The sequence below is a fragment of the Mus musculus genome, chromosome 2 (assembly GCF_000001635.26).
Source record: "Mus musculus strain C57BL/6J chromosome 2, GRCm38.p6 C57BL/6J".
Classification (NCBI taxonomy): domain Eukaryota; kingdom Metazoa; phylum Chordata; class Mammalia; order Rodentia; family Muridae; genus Mus; species Mus musculus.
The window spans coordinates 32,544,502-32,566,084 of NC_000068.7; the positions used below are offsets into that span (position 1 = coordinate 32,544,502).

A 21,583-nucleotide genomic window follows, 5' to 3' on the forward strand; every position below is an offset into this window, starting at 1 on the left:
CCCTCCGGATCCCTTTTGCTGACTTTGTTTGGAGGCTAAGGCCTGGCTGTCTCTACTAGGTAGTGCTACCACTACTGATTTATGTTTGTTATCCTGACTCTGCCGCACTAGACTGCTGGTGTATCTGTGAGGTGTTTGCAAAATGATCGAGCTGCTACTGTGGACCTGTGAGCTGAACTGCTGATTTCCAGACAACACAGACAGGAGTTGCTCCAAAGAACCATTTCTAAACAGGTCCACTTCCCCTGTATCTCTCTTTTCCACTACATCTGGTAGGTGATGGGCTAAAAGGGAGGTTAAAGCATTTAAGAACCAAAATTAGAAGTAGGATTTGAAAAATTAAAGTTGTAGCACACAATGTGTGTACAGTGCCCACGAAGACCAAAAAGGGTGTCGGATCCCCTGAAACTATAGTTATAGATGGTTGTTAGTCGCCACATGGGTCCTGGGAATTGAACCCTGGCCCTTTGGAAGAGCATTCAAATCTCTTTCTTAACTGTTGAGCCATTTCTCTAGCCCCCAGACTTGTACTTTAGAACTACTAAAGGTAGCACTAGAGTAGACTGCTTAGGACTGCCAGTTACAGGAGGCCAGGAAGGGTATCTTCCCAGCCATTGTCATGGACCATTTGGAGACACTCTGCAACAGGTAAAGTGAACAAGTACTATTGACAAATGGCCTATGTATGGCAAGTGTGGTGGTTTGAATGAATATGCCTGGCCCAGGGAGTGGCACTATTAGGAGGTGTGGCCTTGTTGGAGGAAATGTGGGAGTGGGCAGTAAGACACTCTTCTTAACCATGTGAGAGCCAGTCTTTTCCTAGTGGCCTTCAGATGAAGATGTTGAACTCTCAGCTCTACCTGCACCATGCCTGCCTGGATGCTGCCATGTTCCTGCCTTGATGATAATGGACTGAACCTCTGAACCTGTAAACTAGCCCCAATTAAATGTTGCTCTCCTAAGAGTTGCCTTGGTCATGGTGTCTGTTCACAGTAGTAAAGCCCTAACTAAGACAGCGGGGGTTCCTGTAGAGTTCTAAACCAGTCTGGTTAAGAAAAGATGAGGTTTTATTTGTTGGAGGTGAGGCCGTGTATATAAGGGCCTTTTAGGCCTGCAGAGTTCTGCTTGAGCTTAGTTACACAGTATGTTTTTTCTTGAGGACTTGTAAGCTGCAAGCCTCTGCTTCAGAAGCAGGCCTCCAGTTGTTCATACCTCTGGGCTGTAGGTGGGCACCAAAGCTTTCAAGACAAACACAAGAGTGCCTTGAAGGCTGAAGTGGATCTTTGGGGCTTTTCCTAGGTCTTTCTGGTAAGCCAGCCTGAACCATTCCAACCCGATGAGCATTGCTTTGTTTACAAGGCAGTGGTTCATCTTGGCAGTTGCAGACAGTCTTCTTGATCTGGGGATTTTCCTTCTACCACCTACAACCCCAGCATAGCAGGGCTTTCTGGACTCTAGATGGAGCTTAGCAGTTTGAAAGCTCTGTGGGCTCCCGAGGTTACCAACCGGATCACTAGGTGTCAGAATGTTGCCCGTGAATGGGATAATGAATTCTTCCGTGGTACCTGGATGCCATAATGAACCTGTTGGCCATCATAGCCTGTAGCAGAGCACATGCTCAGTAAAAGCTGGCATGGTTAGTTTCAATCCAAAGCAGTCGTTGGAGGGGATCTGGGGCTGGAAGCATAAAAGGAACGGCTCCTATTTCTTCCTCTCTCCGTTCAGTTGCTGTTCTTATCTCTTCCTGAAGCTCACCTGTTGAAACATGCATAATTAGAGCTGAGCCATTCCCTGCCCTGGCCTTGATACTTGTGGTCTCTGCCTGGGGCCTGTAAGCAGGCAGAGACCATTATGTGACCTTCTCAGAGAAGGGCAGAGCATAGAGGGGGTGGGGTTTTTACTAAGCTTACACAAACCCCAAAACCTCACCTTTTATTTTTCTGATTTTGTTTGCTTGCTTGCTTTTTCTTTTTCTTTTCCTTTTTCTTTTTCTTTTTCTTTCTTTTTTTTTTTGTTAAAGATTTGTTATTATAAATAAGTAGCTGTCTTCAGACGTACCAGAAGAGGGCATCAGATCTCATTACGGGTGGTTGTGAGCCACCATGTGGTTGCTGGGATTTGAACTCAGGACTTTCAGAAGAGCAGTCAGTGCTCTTACCTGCTGACCCATCTCATCAGCCCCTGCTTTTTCTTTTCCTTTTCTAGACAGGGTTTCTTTTATAGCCTTAGCTATCCTAGGACTCACTCTTTAGACAGGCTGACCTCAAACTCACAGAGACCCACCTGCCCCAGCCTCCCAAGTGCTGGGATCAAAGGTGTGAGTGCCACCACTGCCCAGTTCCCTCACCTTTTGTTGTTAGCTTTGAGTCAAGGTCTCACTGTGTAGTCCTGTTGCCTAGAACTCACTCTATAGACCAGGCTGGCCTGAATCTCACAGAGATCTGTCTGCCTCTGCCTCTGCCTCTTGGGAGCTGGGATAAATGATGTTGATGTGCACCACTATACCTGGCTCCAACCCCTGTCTTAGGGATGAACCTTTGACTGGTGTGCCCCACTAAGTCCCAAGAGGAAACAGCCTAGGCTCAGCAGTTCTACAGGGTTTGTGTTTGCCAAATGGATAACAGGGAAAATTTGGACCTTGTTGTGAAGCTGATCCTGCCCATATTGGATGTAGGCCAGGCAGCCTTTCTGTTTGGGCAGCAGTAGGGTGGACTGTTTGGGGCTTTGGGTTGCAGAGGGCATTCTCTGTAGCAGCCATTATCGCAGGCCCATCCCATGACACTGTTGAACAAAAAAGGCCCAAGGCAAGATACACAATAGCATTTGAGTGGAGTTGAAAGCCTGTGTGGTTCAAGGAGGATGGGATTATCCTTGTGTGGGGCCTGTGTCTGGACAGGGCCACTCAGCCTGACTCCTAGTAAGTGCTCAGTGGCTTGCTTGAAGTTAGTGGCAGTGGCAATGATTGGCCCAGGAGTGGTCTTGAGTCTGCAGTCTCAGGTGTCTATGGAGGAGGTGGAGCCCTGTGAGTCAGGGCCTCATGGTGGTGTCTGACCCTGGGCCTTCTGTCCTGTGATCGGAATCTTCGGTAGCTGCTGAGCACAGCTGGACAAACAGGTCTGAGTCAGTGCCAGGCTGTGAAGAGAGGTGACTCTGGCTAAACAACTCCTGATTATCTTGTCGCCTTAAGTTCAAAGGGCCATGGGGAATCCGATGTGCAGCAGGAACACCGGGTTAGCAGGTACAGTAGTGATGATGGTCCCTGACTCTACAAACTGTAGAGAACAAGCTGCAGGCACATCTGGGAATCCCCTACTGGGAAGTGGTGCCCCTGTGAGAAGGCTTGACTTTAGGGAAATAGACTACAGAGATCTCTCATTCAGTTGTTAGATCTTCAGCACCATATTTGAAGATAGGAGACCAACTGTTAGTGTACAGACGCCCTGCCTCTACTTGGCTCTGGGAGACAAGGGCCTTGCTTGGTTCCAACTACACCTATAGACCCAGTCCTGCCCGCACAGTTAGGGAGCGCCCTTAGGATGGGCCTGGGTGAAGGTATCCCCTTGACTGGAGTCTAAGTAATTTCAGGAACCAGGCCCCAGGGACAGGAATCTCTCCTTCCTCTCACTCCTTCCTCTTTGGGTGAATCAAATACCACCCGGGCTTGAGTCACTGGTCACACATTCCTGGCCACCTGCCACACCTCTGAACATGACAGCTGAGTTTCAGGACTGGGGAAATGGCCAGATCCAAGGTCCAGAGCAAGGAAGAGGGCTGGGTCAGTACTTTTTGCAGGCTTCCAGGACCACCTGCCTCTGAGGCCCCTCTCTGCAGGTACTAGTGCATGGCTAGGCCATGTCCACAGTTCCACAGAGGTGCCTATCGTGTTTAGTTTGGGCACTAGCAATTCCATGAGAAAGAAAGTGACTGAGACCCAAAGGGCGCTAGAGTTCATGGGTGGCAGAGGCTTGCTTGGACCCATCTTTGCCTCCCCGTGCCACTCAAGTGAGTCTGCTGGGTTTAGGAAGGGGAAGTCCCCTGAGCAGATCCGACTCAACACCTCAGCATTATAATAGTCTAGGTCTTAGGAATTGACATTGGTACCACATCCCAGTGTAACATCTGTTGTGCCTTCTTCCTTTGAATTCCTAGGGCCTCTGTTTTCCAGCCCTAACATGGAAAAATGTAGTGTTGGGCATGGGTTCAGATCACTGACCTTGGACAGGTAAATTCTTGTGCCTTGTGTTCCTAGCCTGTGACATGGGAGTGATGGGCTATGGATTCTGTGACCATCTCTCCCTTGGCATGAAGCAGGTGTGATACCATCTCTTCCCTTGTGTGGAATACTCATGGAAAAGGATGAGATCACAGGGCCTAGGGTTCTGGCAGGACAGAGAGCCATGCTGTCATTGAGACCTGAGAATGGTTCTCCTATGTCGGCAGATTTCCCAGGGATGCTGGGAATGCAAAATTATGTCTAGGGGTACAGACTACCCCTCAACCCCTGGACTCCCTTAAGTCCCTGGACTCCCTTGAGAATCAGTGTCCTGATCTGTGAAGTATAAGTATGAAGCGAGTGTATGAAGAGCACTTGGCACTTAGGAGGACATCCAGGAGACAGAAGCCACGAGACACTTTTGTACATGGGGCTGGACCTGCATTTGGTTCAAAGCCAGCAACTTACTATAGATCCCTTCACTTTAGAGCAAGATCCAGGAACTAGGCCTGAGGGTGCGGCCCAGTGGTAGAGCGTTTGCCTAGTATACACACACGGCTCTGGGTTTCAACCGTAGCATCAACAAAAAAGAAAAAAGCTAGTGATTCCTGGCACATTTCAGACTCCGGTTTACAGGCATCTGCCTGGGTAGTAACATGAGCTGTCTGTATATCCTGGCCACGAAGCAGAAGGACAGCTACGTGCCAGTGACTGCAAACAAAGAATGCCAACACCTACCTGTCTTGGGTTTCTTGAAGGTCAGTCTCCAGATTACATGACTGAAGGGCACCAGGATTCAAACCCAGGTGGGTCTTAACCTGATGCTCCTAAGCCAGCCAGCTTGAGTGCCCGTCGATCATCTCACCCCTTCTCCGTGGTGCACTTCCTAAAGCTGCATTTGCTCACATTGTGCTTGATGGCGTCACTTGCCAACGTCAGCTTGTACTCCCAGCTTTTCTGTCTACCCCTGAGCCATTTTTAGGGTTCTTGATAACAGAGGAGCAAAGAAGGCAGCATGGGGCCGAAGGAGCGCCTCAAAACTCTCCAGTGTTGGGCACCAAGTGGCTTGGCTTCTAGGAACTTCTTGCTGCCTCACCACAGAGGAGGGATGTGCCAGAACTGTAGGGAACTGCTTCCCCTGCACGTGGCCCTCAACTTCTGGCAGGAGTCAAACACTGTTGGGCTGCCACGTTGGCCCTCCTGGCCTGCAGCCCCTGGATGGATGCCTTGGCTGGTCCCTGGGGTGGGCCCCTCCCCAGGCAGCTGTGCAGTTCTCTCCGGGAAAGCACTGGCAGATGTTGTCGATTTAAATTGTTTCCTTATTTTATTCTCAGTCGGGGCTGCCTCTCATCAGCCTAGACTCTAGATTGCATCACTAGGACCGCTTGTACAAGGAACCAGGGAAAGCCTGGGGTTCAGGCTGTGCTGGGCAAAGCCAGAGAGGGGCAGGTGGACAGCAGGAATGGGCACCAAGTGATGGAACTTGTGGTGGTGCCTGTAGGCTGCATCTGAGGACTAAGTCTCGCAGGATATGGAGCACAGCTAGGACTGGGAGGTTCCTGGGGTCCTCCTATAAATGTCTACCTCCTTGTACCAGAGTTAGCTGAAAGATGGATGAAGAATGGCTTCCCAGGCCTCTGACCGAGCATCTCAACTGGAGCTGATTTGGTTAAGTCCCACAACAGCTTGTCACATCTGGAGTTAGGCTACTCTACGGGATGCAGCTAAATGTGCCACAGTGCACAGGACAACTCTCACAAAGAAAATCCCTGTCCTGCAGAGCCCATGGTCCTGGCAGACCTGCTGGCAATCTTATTGGTAGCAGGATAGTAGACATTGTGTGCTCACTTGTGTCTGGAAATGCCTGTCCTACTGGGCCTCACCTTTTTTTTTGCTCAGAAGATTTGAGTGCCGAACTCTGCCAGTCTAATGCCCCCTATTGAGTATGCCAATGATGTACTGATAGACATTTATATTTACTCTGTGTGTGTGTGTGTGTGTGTGTGTGTGTGTGTGTTTGCATCATGTGTATTGGAGGGCTAGAACTCAGGTTGCTAGGTTTGTATATATCAAGTGCCTTTTCATGGCAAGCCTTTTTTTTTTAACCTCTAGTGAGAAGGTGAAGTGTTTTAGGTGGCCCTAAGGTCACCCTGGAGCCTTATCACAGGGACTGTCATGCTATTCCCTGAGGCTCACTTTTCCTTGTTTTCTGCTCCTGTAGTGACTGCCAGTTCTGCTTGCACCTTAACATCAACTCTAGGGAGAGTCCCCCTGGGCTTCATGGTTCCTAGCAACTTATGGCTGGGAGGGAGCTCCCATGGCAGCTTGTCACCTCTGTGGTGGAGACCTAGGGCCGCCAAGACTCTAGGACCCTGTTGCACCTTGTAAGCAGTGCTGCTGCTAGGTCCCGACATCGCTGCAGTGAGTTCATTCCTGGGGACCAGGAAGCCTGCCTGCCTGGATGACTCCTGATGGGAACATTGCATTTCTCTCAGAGAAACTCTTGGAAGTGGCTCCCTTCAGCCTGAACCGCAACCCTCCCCACCCTCTGGGGCCTCTTTAATCTTGTTTATTGTAAACCAGAGAGGCAGTAGACTGGCCTTTCCTTCTTCTGAGGTATCTGTTTACCTTCTTCATTTATCGGGAAACTGAAATGACATAGTGAACTAGGGTGTCTCGTGGTAGGCTGCTGCAGGGAGACCTGGTGTTCTGTGACTTTGCTCCACCCTCCTGGACCTTGGTTTCTTCATCTGCAGGGAGGAACAGGGATGGTATCTATACAGGCCCCAGGACAGAGGAGAGTTCTTTTGGTCCTGTGTTTGAACCATGGATCCCATAGAATAAGATCAAGGTGTGGGTGATACTTTAATGCATTAGAAGGGCCAGAGAAGAGAGTAGCGATCTCGCTCTGCCATCTCTGTCCTAGGCTTTTAGGGGAGAGAGGCCATGGTAACAGATGTGGTCCCCATTAGCATGTGGCTCTGCAGGCACTAAGTTGATGGTCTTCTCTACATCCCATTTGAGCTGAGCAGTGAGAAAGGAGTCACCACGATAGCCCCATGCAATGGGCATGCCTTTCAGGCTTTCCTTGTGTTGTTCCTATTGCTGGAGGCTTTCTTTCATCTTTATCTAGCTGACCTCAGGTTTGAAACCCTGGCTGTGGCATCAGTGTCCCTAGATGTCTATCCGACTCTGTAGAGTGCTCATGTAGCCCTTCTTCAGAGATACTGGCAGTTTCCCAGTCTGCTCCAGGACACTGCAGGAGGCTCATTCCACGCCTGTAGACTGAGCTGGTGCCTGCAGCCATTCTCCATGGATACCTCGCAGAAGTCTGCTTGACAGTTGGATATAGGTCCAAGGGCCTTGCTAAACCAGTCTTCATGGCTGCATGGAGTAGGCAGAGCCAGTCAGGGAGACATATTAAGAGGTTCCTGTCAGATCCGGAAAAGATCCAGAAAATCCGGAGCATCTGAGACCACTGTTTTGTGGGGCATTTACTCTATTTTAGGACAGTTCAAAAATAACTGCATGCTGGCCACAGAGACCACAGTGGGTAAAGGGCTTGCCCTGTTTCGCTGGGATTTGCACATCTAATTGTATGTCTTAAAGCTAAAAAAGCAAAACCTGTCTCTTTAATTACCTGTCCCTGGCAGTGGCAGCAGGGATGCACACCCTAAAACCCCAAGTTGGGAGAGCTGACAGCCAGCCTTCTACCCCTCATAGAGGTTGCCCACATCACTCGTTTGTCCCTACTTGGCAGTGCCTGGGGGGTAAGGGTGGACCCTGACCTTGAATCAGATACTTGTGGTTCAAATCCCTTTGCTTGTAACCACCCATCCTAACTTAATTCCCCTTTCCTTTAAAGTTAGAATTTTAATTAGGAGAACTACTCTTAGACAAAAACAAAGTACCCCAACAACCCCTCACCTGTAGTTTTGTCAGGCTTGATTGAGCTATCCCCTTCCTTCTGGCCATTGTCCCTTCATATCAGAATGAATAGGCCAGGTGTCCAGGGAGCTGGCAGTTCAGGGTTGTGGTCTTCTTAGGGCTGGCTGGGATGATCTCTTTGAGGCTTGGTTTTTGCTAATTTTTTTTTTTTTTGAGTTATCTGGGGCTGAGAATACTAAAGGTTTGTGATTTTACATTTGCTGTTGTCTAGCTGCATCCTGAGCCATGATATCAAGGCAGGGAGTGGGAATTTGTCTTTTCACACTTGCTTTCCCTGGCTATGGCCCAGTGTGCTCCTGATGAATGGGGATCTATATTGGGCACTGCTATGCATGGGCCTGTGGTGCCATTGCAGTCCCTCCTACCACCGCCCAGCCCATTGAGGTTACAGATGTATAAGGTAATGCTGAGCTCTTGGCATCCTTGATACTCTGGGGTCTCTCTGCTCTTCCCCAAAGTGGCTGTTTTGTTTTATTTTGTTTTGTTTCAAGACCATTTCTCTGTTTAATAGCCCTGGCTGTTACTTTGTAGACTAGGCTGGCCTTGAACTCATAGAGATCTGCCTGCCTCTGCCTTCTGGTTGCTGGGATAAATTTTTTTTTTTAAATTTTTTGGAGTTTGTTTTTTTTGTTTGTTTGTTTGTTTTTTGTTTTTTGTCTTTTTTTTCAAGGCAGAGTTTAGTTTCTCTGTGTAGCCCTGGCTGTCCTGGAACTCACTCTGTAGACCAGGCTGGCCTTTAACTCAAAAATCCACCTGCCTCTGCCTCCCGAGTGCTGGGGTTAAAGGCATGTATTGCATTACACCCAGTCAGAAAGACTTTTCTGCTGCTGACCTTATTACATACTTCAAGATTCCTAGACTCAAAGAGGAGTCAGTTCGCTTTACCCACTTAGGCATTGTGAGAATTTACAACTGATATTAACAGTTCAGTGAAAGGGTAAGGGGCTGGGCATTTGATTCAGTGGTAGACTGCTTGCTTAACACGTGCAAAGCCTTAGGGTCAGTCAGTCCCTAGGACACCAGCAGTAAGAGAGGGAAGGGAAGGACAGAGGCTGAGCACCAGCGGTAAGACGCTTATCTGGCACTCTGAGTCCATCCCTAGAGGGGAAAAAATGACACAGTATTTCTCTCTTCCCATCCTCGTCTGTAGTCTTCAGACACCCACGTGCCAGTGGTGGCCCTCATCTGATATTTGGGCACCTTTGAATTTCCCGGCATACCATCATGTGTGTGTCCTTTTGAAACTAACAAAGATGATATATTGTAGAAGCCCTTCTGTACCTGGCTATTTCTGCTGCCCTGCCGAAGAGCAAGAAAAAGCCACTTCCTTCCTTTCCCTTTCTGTTCTTAACTTTTTGTTTCTGTTTCTTTGTTTTTGTTCTTATTTTTGTTTTCAAAGACAGAATCTCTTGTGTAGCCCTGGCTGGTCTCAACTCAGAGATCCATCTGCCTCTGCCTCAGGAGTGCTGGGATTAAAGGCCTGTAACTATCAAGCCCTATTCCCTTTCCTTCTTCCCCACCCCCTCCGCCTCTCAGACAGGGTGTCTCTGTGTAGCCCTGACCGCCCTGGAACTAGCTCTGTAGACCAGGCTGGCCTCAAAACCAGAGTTTCGATCTGCCTTCCTCTGCCTACTGAGCGCTGGGATTAAAGGTGTGCACCACTGCGCCTGGCTTTCCTTCCCGTCTGGCTACCAGTTTCCTACGTGATGCCCCTAAGTAGTCTCTCACATGGAGTTGTTCCTATTTTTGCCTAACTGGGAAGGCCTTAGCTGCATACCCCATCTCAGCACCCCCAGGTGATCTCTGTAATTTGGGGCTAAGACTCCCTTTCCCCATCACTCTGCTTCCTTTGTTTCTCCACACACACATTGGCCACATTCCTACCTCAGGGCTGTTGCCACTCCTCATGTCTCCACCTGTGTCTGCAGAGCTCACTCACTGCTTCAATGCTTTGGCTTGGTGTTTCTTTCTTGCTAAGACCTTCCCAGACCACCAGTCCCTCACTTCTGGGGAATGTGACTGGCACCTCATCCCATTTCCTTTTTACTATCTAGGACATGCGTTGCCTAGGCTTAATGTGTTTCTTACCTACTGTCAGAGTAGCGCCCCCTCAAAGCAGGAATTTCTGTCTTCATCCAGAATTTTTTTTTAAGATTTATTTATTTATTATATCTAACTACACTGTAGCTGTCTTCAGATGCACCAGAAGAGGACATCAGATCTCATTACAGGTGGGTGTGAACCACCATGTGGTTGCTGGGATTTGAACTCAGGACCTTTGGAAGAGCAGTCAGTGCTCTTAACCTCCGAGCCATCTCTCTAGCCCCTTCATCCAGAATTTTTATAAGTACCTAGCACACTGAGGATTTGAAGTGAATCCAGTCTGATAATTCCTAAACCCAACCTGGCCAGCTCCGTGTACCAGAGCTCATGACTACCTTTTTGACAACCTCAGTCCTGCCTCTGGGTCTGAGTCTTGGCTGTCTCATCTCTGCTCTGTCTGGAACCTCGTTCCTTGACAGAACCTGGGTCTGGTGGAACCTCTGGCCCCTGTCATCCTGCATGGCCCAGGCCTTGGCCTGGCGTTAAGTTAGTACTTGGTGAGCATTACAGCATTTCTGCACTGCCTTTTCACATGAGTGAAAAGGAGACATAGAAACGGCCGCCTTGTGTTGAAGATGGGATGAGGACACGGCAGGCGGCTTCTGTATGTAATGTTTGTTACACGCTCACTCTGACACTCGGGTTGGACCTGGTAAGGCTGCCTGCTGCTGCTTTTCCTCAGAGGTGGGGACATGTAATACTGACTGTTCAGAGCCTTTAGGCAACAGGAGGGTGGCCCAGGTTTGATCCCAAAAACCCTGCCTTGCTTAACTTCCTGTAGAAGGAGGGAACAAGCCTGCCAGTCACCTGAGAGCCTGGGAAGGAAGGCTTCACGTGATTTGCTCTCCCTGGCACAGCAGGGCTAACCGGAACCACATCTGAGCCTCAGGCTTCCTAGCTGGCATTCCCAAGACAGGCTGAGAAGAGGGCGGGCAGTTTGCTATCAGCTTTTGTTCCCAGACAAACCCTAATTCCTCTGGGTGGTTCAAGTGTCCCAGCCTTCCTGCTTCTGCAGGTCTCAGGCAGCTGCTCCTACTCCTAGATGGGTGTGTGTTGGGGGGAGCTGGGAGTTCACACAGAGTGGTTCCTAGTCCCGTCCTCTTTTAGGCTCAGGCCTCAGTTGCCCAAGAGTGACTTCTCTGTCCTTCCACTTCCTGCCTCTGTGTCTGCTCTCTGCTTCCATCTAAGGTACATCCATGGAGGGAGACAGCCATGAGCAGGCGCAGACATCTGACTCCCGCCCCTCACTGGTGTCATCCCCTCCTGTCCCCACTCCTGTCCCCACTGCCCATCCTTGTTGATGTTTCTGTGTCCCAGGCATATCCTCACGCTAGGGCCTTTGCTGGTCACCTTTACCTCGCTCTACTCTGAGCCTCTCTGAGGCATCACTGCTAAAGGCCCCTTTCTAGACACCTACCTCAAGTAGCAGTCTGTCTTATCTCTCTCCCAACCCTCCCCTTCCCTGCCCTGCCTTTCCTGTTTCTATTGAGCAGATGTTCTGTGCCTTTCGTCTTCTGCTCTACTGACATAAATTCACATACAGCGTGATCCATCTACTTAAGGGTTTGGGCTTTTGTTTTTTATTTTTGTGTTTTGGTGCTTGGTACGGAACCCAGGGCCTTGCACATGATCGGCAGTTGTTTTCCCCCACGGACCAGTGGGTTTTTAGGTTCACAAAGCTGTGCTCTCCTCGCTGCAGCCATCTGCAGACCACGACCATTTCATTACTGAATCAAGAAATGCCACACGTGAGCTGTCACTCTTCATTTCCCTAGTCTGCTTTCTGACTTTCTGGGCATTTCTTATAAATAAAATCTACACTAGACTCTCTTGTGTGCTGGCCTTAGCAGTAATGTTCACGGTTGGTAGCATTGTTAGGTAAGGGCCGTCTTTTATTACTAAGGGCACTGCACTTCAGGAGCAGACTACAAGTGTTTACCCTCACCACTGGGGCATTGGGTTGCTTTTGCTTTTTTACCAGTGGGAACAGTGCTGCTTGGCACATTTATATGCAGGTTTTGGTGTGCATGTAAACTCTGTTTTTGTTGGGTGTGGACCTAGGAGTAGAATTACTAGGTCATATGGTAATATGGAACTCCTGGCCTCACAAGCCCAATAGGACTTCAGCTGCCAGGTTTTCCTGCCTTTTGCACCCCTGAGCCAGTATGGCAGCCTGGGACTCTCACTTAGCTAGATAGCCTGGACTGCAGCCTGCTTTGTGAGCCCTGAGCTCTGAATTGCTGGAGCCCCAGTGTCACCAACTATAAGGAAAGGGTGACAGAGATTCACAACCACTGAGGTTGTGAAGCCAGCAACGCCTGACTGTAGCCCTCTCAGACCCTCACCCCAAAGCGTGAATCTGGCAAGTAACTCATGTTTCTTGGGTCCCTCAGGGTGTGGGAAGGTTATGTCTCCGCTGTCTACGTGGCTATTCATCCTGGTAGTGGGGTGCACTGGATGGAGATACTGTCACACACCCGCTTCTTCTCATGCCTGACCCTTCCTGAGCACCAGTTCTGCCAAGGTGGGGGTAGGCGGGGACTGTACGATGCTATCACCCCACATCTTACTGAGCCCCCCCCCCCACAGCAGCTTGGTGAAGTTTAGATGAGCTGTTTTCGGGGTTCCCACTGCATAACAGCCACCTCATTTAGAAGTGCTGGGTTGTTGATGTGGTCTCATTCCAGGGCAGGAAGGTTGGAATCTTACCTGGTATCAGAGAACCTTCATTTTTCCATGACAATGGCTGATAGGCTTTCTACAGCACTCTGAGCAGGCTGTGGTGACTACCAACTTTGCAGTTCTTTAAATGATGCCTGGCACCTGGGAAGTAGCATGTCGCATTAGCTGTTGTGGTTATTGTCCTTAGAGGAGTCTGGCTGAACCCAGTAGACTGGTGGGAGGTCTGGGGAGCTAACCTAGCCTTGGCCCCTTCTGTCCAGTGAGCTGACTGAGTTCATTCTGGGAAGACTGAAGTGAGAGTCACATTAAGTAGGCAGCAGGAAGCTGGGAGTATAGGAACAGCGAAGTCAAGGAGCAGAGGCTCAGCACGTCAGTGCCCTGTGCCCTAGCCTTCCCTTGCCCAAGGGCTGCTTTTTGATGCTTCATTTCTCATTTCATACTTTTTGTGTGTTTACAATCATGCTAGCATGGTCTCGTGGAAACACTGGCTCCTTGCCCTGTCTGTGATAGGCCTGGAGTTGGGGCTCCATATTCACCTCACGTTCGCCTACCCCATGTTCCTCTGTCATGTCTCTGCAGGGAGGAGGTGCAGGAGAACTGTGTACGATGGCGGAAGAGGTTCACCTTTGTGTGTAAAATGAGTGCCAACCCGGCCACAGGCCTGCTGGACCCCTGCATCTTTCGAGTGTCTGTGCGCAAGGTGAGGTGGGCTCATGGGACTGAGCCTAGGGACTGTGAGCTCAGAGCTGAGGGTGCGTGAGGCCCCTTTCCTACGTGTCTACCCCAAGGAGAATTGTGGGGTGCTTTTGGAAGATCTGTGTTTGGGAGGCCAGGGTTCCCTAGTCATGCTTTGTGTCTCTCTCTCTGCAGGAGCTGAAAGGTGGGAAGGCGTATTCCAAGGTAAGAGGGACATGTGGGAGCCTTGCTTCTCCCGTCCTTTTCCTAGGATCCCACTAGTCAGGCTGGGGATTGGGTAAGAGCTTAGCAAGACCACCCAGCCCCTGCTCCCGAAGGGTCGAAGGGGTGTGCGACCACACCCAGCTTCTGTACTTTGTATGTTTTGCTGGGGATTGAACCCAGGGCCTTGCAATGCTAGGCAAGTCCTCTACCATTGCTTCTGGTTTTCTAAGGAAAAAAGAAACACACATCCAAAACTGAATGAAATGGGCACAGACTTGGAGAAAAGGAAGGCGAGTGCTGTGCGCATGCGCGTCTAAGCAGCAGTTGTTCACAATGCTGTGCAGATGCCGCAGCTTGAGCGCCTTACTTACCTACCCAGTGTATCCTGAGCGGCTTTCTGTATTCTTTCTAATGGCAGCAGCGGCTCGCTGTGTGCTGGTGAGACAGAGTCAGCCCTTCACTGCTGTTGTAGAGCTGTGTTGACCCCAGGTCTTCCTTAGTGCCGTCTTCCACCGCCACCTCCTCCCCTGGCTTCAGGCCTACAGTTAGAAGCTTCTCTGTGGGAACAAGTGGGAGAAGATGGCCTGGCTTTGAGTGAGCCCGTTCTGTCCTCTGTCTCTGCTCTCTGGGGTACTCTTGGTCAGCCCAGCACAGGTGGGGCTGTACCTCTCACCCCGTGGGGGACCTGAGATAGGGGAGCACGGGCTCAGACATCCCCACTGCTGGAGTTCCAGAAGCCCACAGCTTCTCATGTCTGCCTGGCCCAGGACTGGAGGGGCTGTCGGAGGGCAGGTGTCTCTTGTTTACTCATGAGTAAGGACTGCAGTGTTATAGCCAAGGAGCCCCCAGGCCACATCAGATGCTGCCAGACCTTTCCCTGCTGTTCCACAGCAGAACCTCACCATGGATTTATCCCACTATGCAGACAAGGAAGCCAGTATACTCAGAAGGACTAAACTGTAAAATGGTGTCCCTCTGAGTCATCACAGGGGCTTGAATCCAAACCCACTTTTCTGACCCTGAAGGCCGTACCCCTAAAACACGGGAGTGGAGATTTGTGTGTTACTGGTGCACAGTAAATGTCCAGTTGGCTGGCCAACCAGACACTACCTCCCTCTCTCTGTTCAGGTAGATGTGGAGTCCACCCAACTTTCCCATGCTGCTGCCCTTGCCCTGTCTCTGTCTCACGTGCACACGTCCCAGGAGGACCAGACCAGCTCCTGGGTTCATGTCCTTACACTAGCCCTTCACCCTTCCCTCCACCAGGACTTCATGGTGATCCTGCCCTGCCTGCTCTGTAGTATCTCATCCCCCTACCCTGACACCAAGTTCCCACGGGCCTTCCTTCTCTGCCTGCTCTTCTGTCAGCTCCCTACAGCATGGCCTTGTTTCCCTGGGAACAATGTGTCTGTGTCACAGACAACAATGTCCTTTCATCTCAGGCACACTGGCGTAGTGCACCCTGGGACTGCACACAAAGGGTGCTTTGTGCCACATGTGAGCTTCTTGCTTGCCGCATTGGTGCTGCTGACCCAGGATCCTGTCCTTGGGTCCTGATTATACAACAGTCAGTGGGGCTGTGGTGGGGTGAGCTGCTCTCCCCGCGCTCCCCCTAAGTTAACCCTTCTGGTGCATCTGCTGCCCAGCAGCCATCCTCCCTGCAGCCTCCCACATTTTTTTTCCCCTCCCAGCTGGGCTTCACTGACTTGAACCTAGCCGAGTTTGCAGGCTCAGGCTCCACCGTCCGCTGCTGCCTATTGGAAGGATACGACACCAAGAATACCCGCCAGGACAACTCCATCCTCAAGGTACTAGGGCTCTGCCATCTCTGCTGCCTTAACAAGGGGTAGTGGCGAATATAGCTCCTCATTAGAAACACAAGTTCTCAGAAAGGCTGGGCCGATGCTGGGCCTAAGTCTGGTCTCAGTTTTCTCATGCATAGTTGGGTGTGACCCCCCACCTTCCCGAAAGGGCTTGATAAGCACCTTTGTCAGTCCTTTTTTATCTCGTGACCCTAACTGCAAGCACAGTCTATGCACGAGGTGTCTGTTATTACATCCAACTTTGAATACAGGGAGTGGTGACAACCTAAATCCCATCATTTGCCCTAGGTCATAAGCAGAGCTGGCATTAACCCACCAGTCATGTAACCGCACAGCCTAGGCCCTAATTGTTGCCCGACCTGATCTGAGACCTGCTGGCTCCTGGTGAGCTATCAGTGAGCAGAATTCATGTTCTGGACCCATGTGCACCATGTAGGGATAGCGCTGTGAGGGCTGCACGGTTTCCAGGAGCCCAGGTAGCTTCTTCCCTCAGGCAGCTGCCCATTTGACGTCTTAGGAACAAATATCCCCGGTATCTGTACTAGCGCACCTCTTCATCCCTTTCCACAACCTCTTACAGGCTGACCAAGAAAGCAGGTTTCCCTAAACCCCTTGTCTGAGTGGCCAGCTGAGCCTGGCACAGAGACGGCCATGGGGTAATCAACAGGACCTGAGAAACATGCGGATAGGTTCAGGCTGGTAATGTGGTAGCATGCTCTGTAATCCCAGAATTTGAGGCGATCATGGGTTTGAGCCAGCCTGAAGTATATACAGCAAGACGATATCTCTCTTTTTAAAAAATGGTGATACATGTCCTTAATCCCTGCACTCAGGAGTCAGAGGCAGGTAGATCTACATGAGTTGTAGAGTTGTGCAGTCAGGACTACACAAGTCTAGGAAGAAAGGAAGGAAGGAATGAAGGAAGGAAGAAAGAACGAAAGAAAAGAATTGATTGGTGGAAAGTCTTCCCCAGTAGGCCTATGCACTCACAACAGTGGAAAGAGGCCTGGGGTCAGGTGACCTCAGGGTCATGGCCTGCCCCCCTATATCCTGTTTGTTTAGTTTTGGGGAGTCAGTTGTTCTTTTAGTCTCTTTCGTTTGTTCTTTCTTTCTTTTTTTTTTTTTTTAAAGATTTATTTATTTATTATATGTAAGTACACTGTAGCTGTCTTCAGACACTCCAGAAGAGGGCATCAGATCTTGTTACAGATGGTTGTGAGCCACCATGTGGTTGCTGGGATTTGAACTCCGGACCTTTGGAAGAGCAGTCGGGTGCTCTTACCCACTGAGCCATCTCACCAGCCCTGTTCTTTCTTTTTTAAAATATTTATTTTTAATGTATGTGAGTACACTATAGCTGACTTCAGACACCAGAAAAGGCCATCGGATCCCATTACAGATGGGTGTAAGCCCCCATGTGGTTGCTGGGAATTGAACTCAGGACCTAGTAGGAAGAGCAGTCAGTGCTTCTAACCGCTGAGCCATCTCTCCAGCCCTGTTCTCTTAGTCTTTCTTGCTACCCTCAACCTGCAACTGCAGTGCCAGCCACTTTGTAGACTGCTGTCATGGCTGAGTGAGATGATCCACAAGCCCTGAGACTGTGGGGATGCTCACACTGAGGTCCTGGATGGTCTGGGGTCTGAGCTCTCCTCTCCATCCTCTTATTCTCTGCCTTCACTCCATCTCAGCCGTATTTGGGTACTCAGACTTTACCATGTCTAGACCATTGGCAGAATCATTGCAGGTGGGTGTCAAATTCTATACTAGTGGCATATTTTACTTTATTTTCCAAAAACTTTTGCCTGGTGGTGGTACACTCCTTTAATCCCTACACTAACAGGCCAGAGGCAGGTGGATCTGTGAGTTTGAAGCCAGCCTGATCTATAGAGTGAGTGCCAGGACAGCCAGGGTTACACAGAGAAACCTTGTCTCTAAAAACCAAAAAGAAAAAAACAAACAAACCTTTCAGGCAGCCCCTGCCTGATGGCCCTGTGAGTATTGAGTATCCCTTCTTCCTTGTAGGGCCCCTTGAGTCCTGTTCTCCAACTCAAAGTTCTGTTCTAACACACCTGGGCAGAGCAAATGTACTGAATATGGCCTCTGGAGCTCACAGTCTGGTTATAATTTATCATTGCAGGACCAACTTGTTCCCTCAGGTGCATGGTGCCAGCCAAGTGACCTTGGGTGGTCTGTCTTAGTCAGGGTTTCACTGCACAAACATCATGACCAAGAAGCAAGTTGGGGAGGAAAGGGTTTATTCAGCTTACATTTCCACATTGCTGTTCATCACTCAAAGAAGTCAGAACTGGAACTCAAGCAGGTCAGGAAGCAGGAGCTGATGCAGAGGCCATGGAGGGATGTTCTTTACTGGCTTGCTTCTCCTGGCTTGCTCAGCCTGCTCTCTTATAGAACCCAAGACTACCAGCCCAGAGATGGCACCACCCACAAGGGGCCTCTCCCCCCTTGATCACTAATTGAGAAAATGCCTTACAGCGGGGTCTCATGGAGGCATCTCCCCAACTGAAGCTCCTTTCTCTGTGATAACTCCAGCTTGTGTCAAGTTGACACCCAAAACCAGCCAGTACACTGGTCTGTCTGTCTGTCTGTCTGTCTATCTATGTTTTTCAAAGCAGGGTTTCTCTGTATAGTCCTGGTTGTCTTGTAACTCACTTTGTAGATCAGGCTGGCTTTGAACTCACAGACATCCACCTGCCTCTACCTCCAGAGTACTAGGATTCAAGGCGTGCGCCTCACTCCCCGGCTTCTTCCGCTTGACTACTCATTGTGTCCTCCACACAGGATACAGGCTTCACTGTGGGCAGGTATCTTAGTTAGGGTTTTACTGGTATGAACAGACACCATGACCAACTCAAGTCTTATAAAGGACAACATGTAATTGGGGCTGGCTTACAGATTCAGAGGTTCAGTTCATTATCATCGAGTGGGGAGCAGGGTAGCATCTAGGCAGGCATGGCACAGGAGGAGCTGAGAGTTCTGTATCTTCATCTGAAGGCTGTTAGTAGAAGACTTGCCTTCCAGGCAGCTAGGATGAGGGTCTTAAGCCTATGCCCATAGTGACACACCTACTCCAACAAGGCCATACCTCCTAATAGCGCCATTTCCTAGGCCAAGCATACACAGACCACCACAGCAGGTGACATGGGAAGGGACAGAGTTGGGACCAGAGCTCAGAGGCTGCCCTGAGTTGGTGTTAGCAGCTGGTAATGATGTCTACCTTCTACCCTTAGGTCACCATTGGCATGTTCCTGCTCTCTGGGGACCCCTGTTTCAAGACGTGAGTGTCATCCTGGCTATAAGTGGGAACGGGGGCTATGAGATAGTCTTTCTTTCTTCAGGTTCTGGGGTACCCCTGGCTCCGCTTGATTCTGAAATTGGAGCACCCCAGTCACATACCCCTCTGTCCTCCTAAGGCCACCGTCTACCGCCAAATCCATCTCCATCCCGGGCCAGGACTCCTCCCTGCAGCTGACGTGTAAAGGTGGTGGGACCAGCAGCGGTGGCAGCAGCAGCACCAATTCCCTAACTGGATCCCGGCCCCCCAAGACCCGGCCCACCATCCTGGGCTCAGGTACCATCTTCATCTGCTTATCTCTCCCCTGCCTATGACCACCTTCTCCCCTGAACATTCTGTCCCAGGAAAATGCTTATCAAGAGGTAGGTGCAGGCATGGTAGGCAAGATGTCTTCACTCACAAGACAGAGACAAAAGGATCTGTGAGTTCCAGGCCAGCCAGGGCTATCAGTGAGACCTTGTTTCAAAAAGAGGGTGATAGGGTGGTAGAAGGGGCAGCGTGCTTCTGCTGGTTCTGCCATTGATCGTGAGTGAATACCATGATAGCTTCAACCCCACATACCCTCCTAGAGCTACTCAGTACTGGGAGGTGGAGAAGCCCCAAGGTGAATAGTGAGCAGATAGCACATGTCTGGAGCTGGCCCTCCAGACCTGAGACCTAGGGTAGACCTAACTACCAGGGCTTGGCTTTTCCCTACGCCCAGCTTTCTTGCAGACCCAGCATCCAGGGGAGGTCCAGTGCAGAAAGCTGCTGTTGCTACCTGCCTTGACTTGCTGTGTATAGGCAGAGGGGCTTCCCGGCACCATTGTGCTCTCTGTCTTATGGAGGCTGGTGAGCAGAGGAGACAAGGTTATCTCAGCACAGGAGTTGCCCTTGAGTAAACAGTTCTGTTCTGGGCAGAGTAGTACTTGAAGACCCATGTGTCTTAGCAGCTGGTTCCCCTGCCTGCCACATGCACAAAACATGTTGAGAACCTGAGCTGGCTTAGCCCATGTGTATCATCCCAGAGTGGGAAGGTAGAGGCAAGAGGATCTGAAGTTCAATCTACATAGTAAATTCAAAGCTGGCCTGGACTACAGAGGACCCTATCTTAAAATAAAAAATGGGCATGGTGGTGCACATCTTTCATCCCAGACGTCAGAGGCAGGTGGATCTCTGAGTTAGAGGCAGCTTGGTCTTTATCATGAGTTTTAGGTCATTTGCCGAGTGAGACCCTATCTCAAAAGACCAAACAAAACCCTACATGGCTTTGGTTGGAATCCGGGCAGACCAGATTTCATCCAGTAGCCTGGTTGTTTATACACGCTCATCTCCAGTGGAGGAGGAAAGGGTGAGTCCGGTCCTCCCCTTCTGTGTTGGTTGGCAGGACTCGGATGTATGCATTCTAGGTCCATGCCTAGGCCCACCTAGTTCTCTTGTGTTTACAGCTGGGGAGCACAAGGGAAGTTTGCTTTGAAATGACCTGGAGCATCCTCCACCCAGACCTACCCTTTTCCCAGATTTGTCCCTGAACCCAAGCTCTTGTCAGTTTTAAGGCCTTTAGTATGCCATCCCACATGGAAGACCCTGTGCCTGCTGCCTGCGTCTCCCCTCCTTGGTGTCCTAACACGGCATTAGGTGGTCTGGGAAGAGCCTTCCCTGATCCACAGACTGACCAGGCCTTGCACGTGTGCTGCTTTAGCGTCACACCACTCACCATGATTGTAGATAACTGGCTAAAGGTCTGTGACAGATGTATTCCCAACAGCTGTGGAATGGGTTACCTGGGTACCGAGAGTAGCATGTGGCTTATAGCAGATTGCTGCTTCTCTAGCCCTTGGTCTTCAGTCTGCAGAATGGAGTCACAGTGCCCCATGGAAGGCTTGTTGAGGTTACAAGTGAGGTAGCACCTTAATGGAGCTTTGCGCCTCTCCCCAGGACTACCAGAGGAGCCAGACCAGAGCCTGTCCAGTCCTGAGGAGGTGTTCCACTCTGGCCACTCCCGCAACTCCAGCTATGCCAGCCAGCAGTCCAAGCTATCTGGTGAGTGGTCGGGACCTAACCCTGGGACCTCCCACAGCCCTGGGCCCCTGTGATCACCTCCCCAATATTGTCCACCCCCCAGGCTACAGTACAGAGCACTCTCGCTCCTCCAGCCTGTCTGACTTGACACACCGCAGAAATACATCCACCAGCAGCAGCGCCTCTGGTGGCCTCAGTATGGCTGTAGAGGGTCCTGAGGGCATGGAGAGGGAGCATCGGCCCTCTGAGAAGCCACCTCGGCCTCCTGAGAAGCCCCCACGCCCCCCACGCCCCTTGCATCTATCAGATCGCTCTTTTCGGTGAGTCTCATTGTTTGGGGCTGCCTGGTAAACAGTTATTCCAGTGCTCCCTTCAGTGCTCCCTTCAGTGCTCCCTGCAGTGCTCCCTCCAGCTCTTTGCATCTGCCCACACAGGGTTAGACAGAGTAGAGTCTCCATCTCAGCGTGCCAAATGATTATGCTGTAACCAAGGGCTGAGTGTAAAAGTGCTGCCGGGGGTGGGTCTGTGTGTAATGTGTATAGACACGACACACCTTGTCTGAGCACACAGGTAGTTTGGCTTCAGGGAGGCTCCTTAGCC

General features: G+C 50.4%; 1 protein-coding gene across 1 annotated transcript in view; it reads left to right on the plus strand.

Moving 5' to 3' along the window:
• Positions 1 to 21,583, plus strand: part of Fam102a (family with sequence similarity 102, member A) — a 34,392-nt gene that overhangs the window by 9,143 nt on the left and 3,666 nt on the right. Inside the window, exons 2-8 of the mRNA NM_153560.4 lie at positions 13,526 to 13,646; positions 13,817 to 13,846; positions 15,538 to 15,654; positions 18,918 to 18,964; positions 19,101 to 19,258; positions 20,900 to 21,004; positions 21,087 to 21,303. Coding sequence (NP_705788.1) covers positions 13,526 to 13,646; positions 13,817 to 13,846; positions 15,538 to 15,654; positions 18,918 to 18,964; positions 19,101 to 19,258; positions 20,900 to 21,004; positions 21,087 to 21,303 — 795 coding nt within the window. The remainder of the gene's footprint in view (positions 1 to 13,525; positions 13,647 to 13,816; positions 13,847 to 15,537; positions 15,655 to 18,917; positions 18,965 to 19,100; positions 19,259 to 20,899; positions 21,005 to 21,086; positions 21,304 to 21,583) is intronic.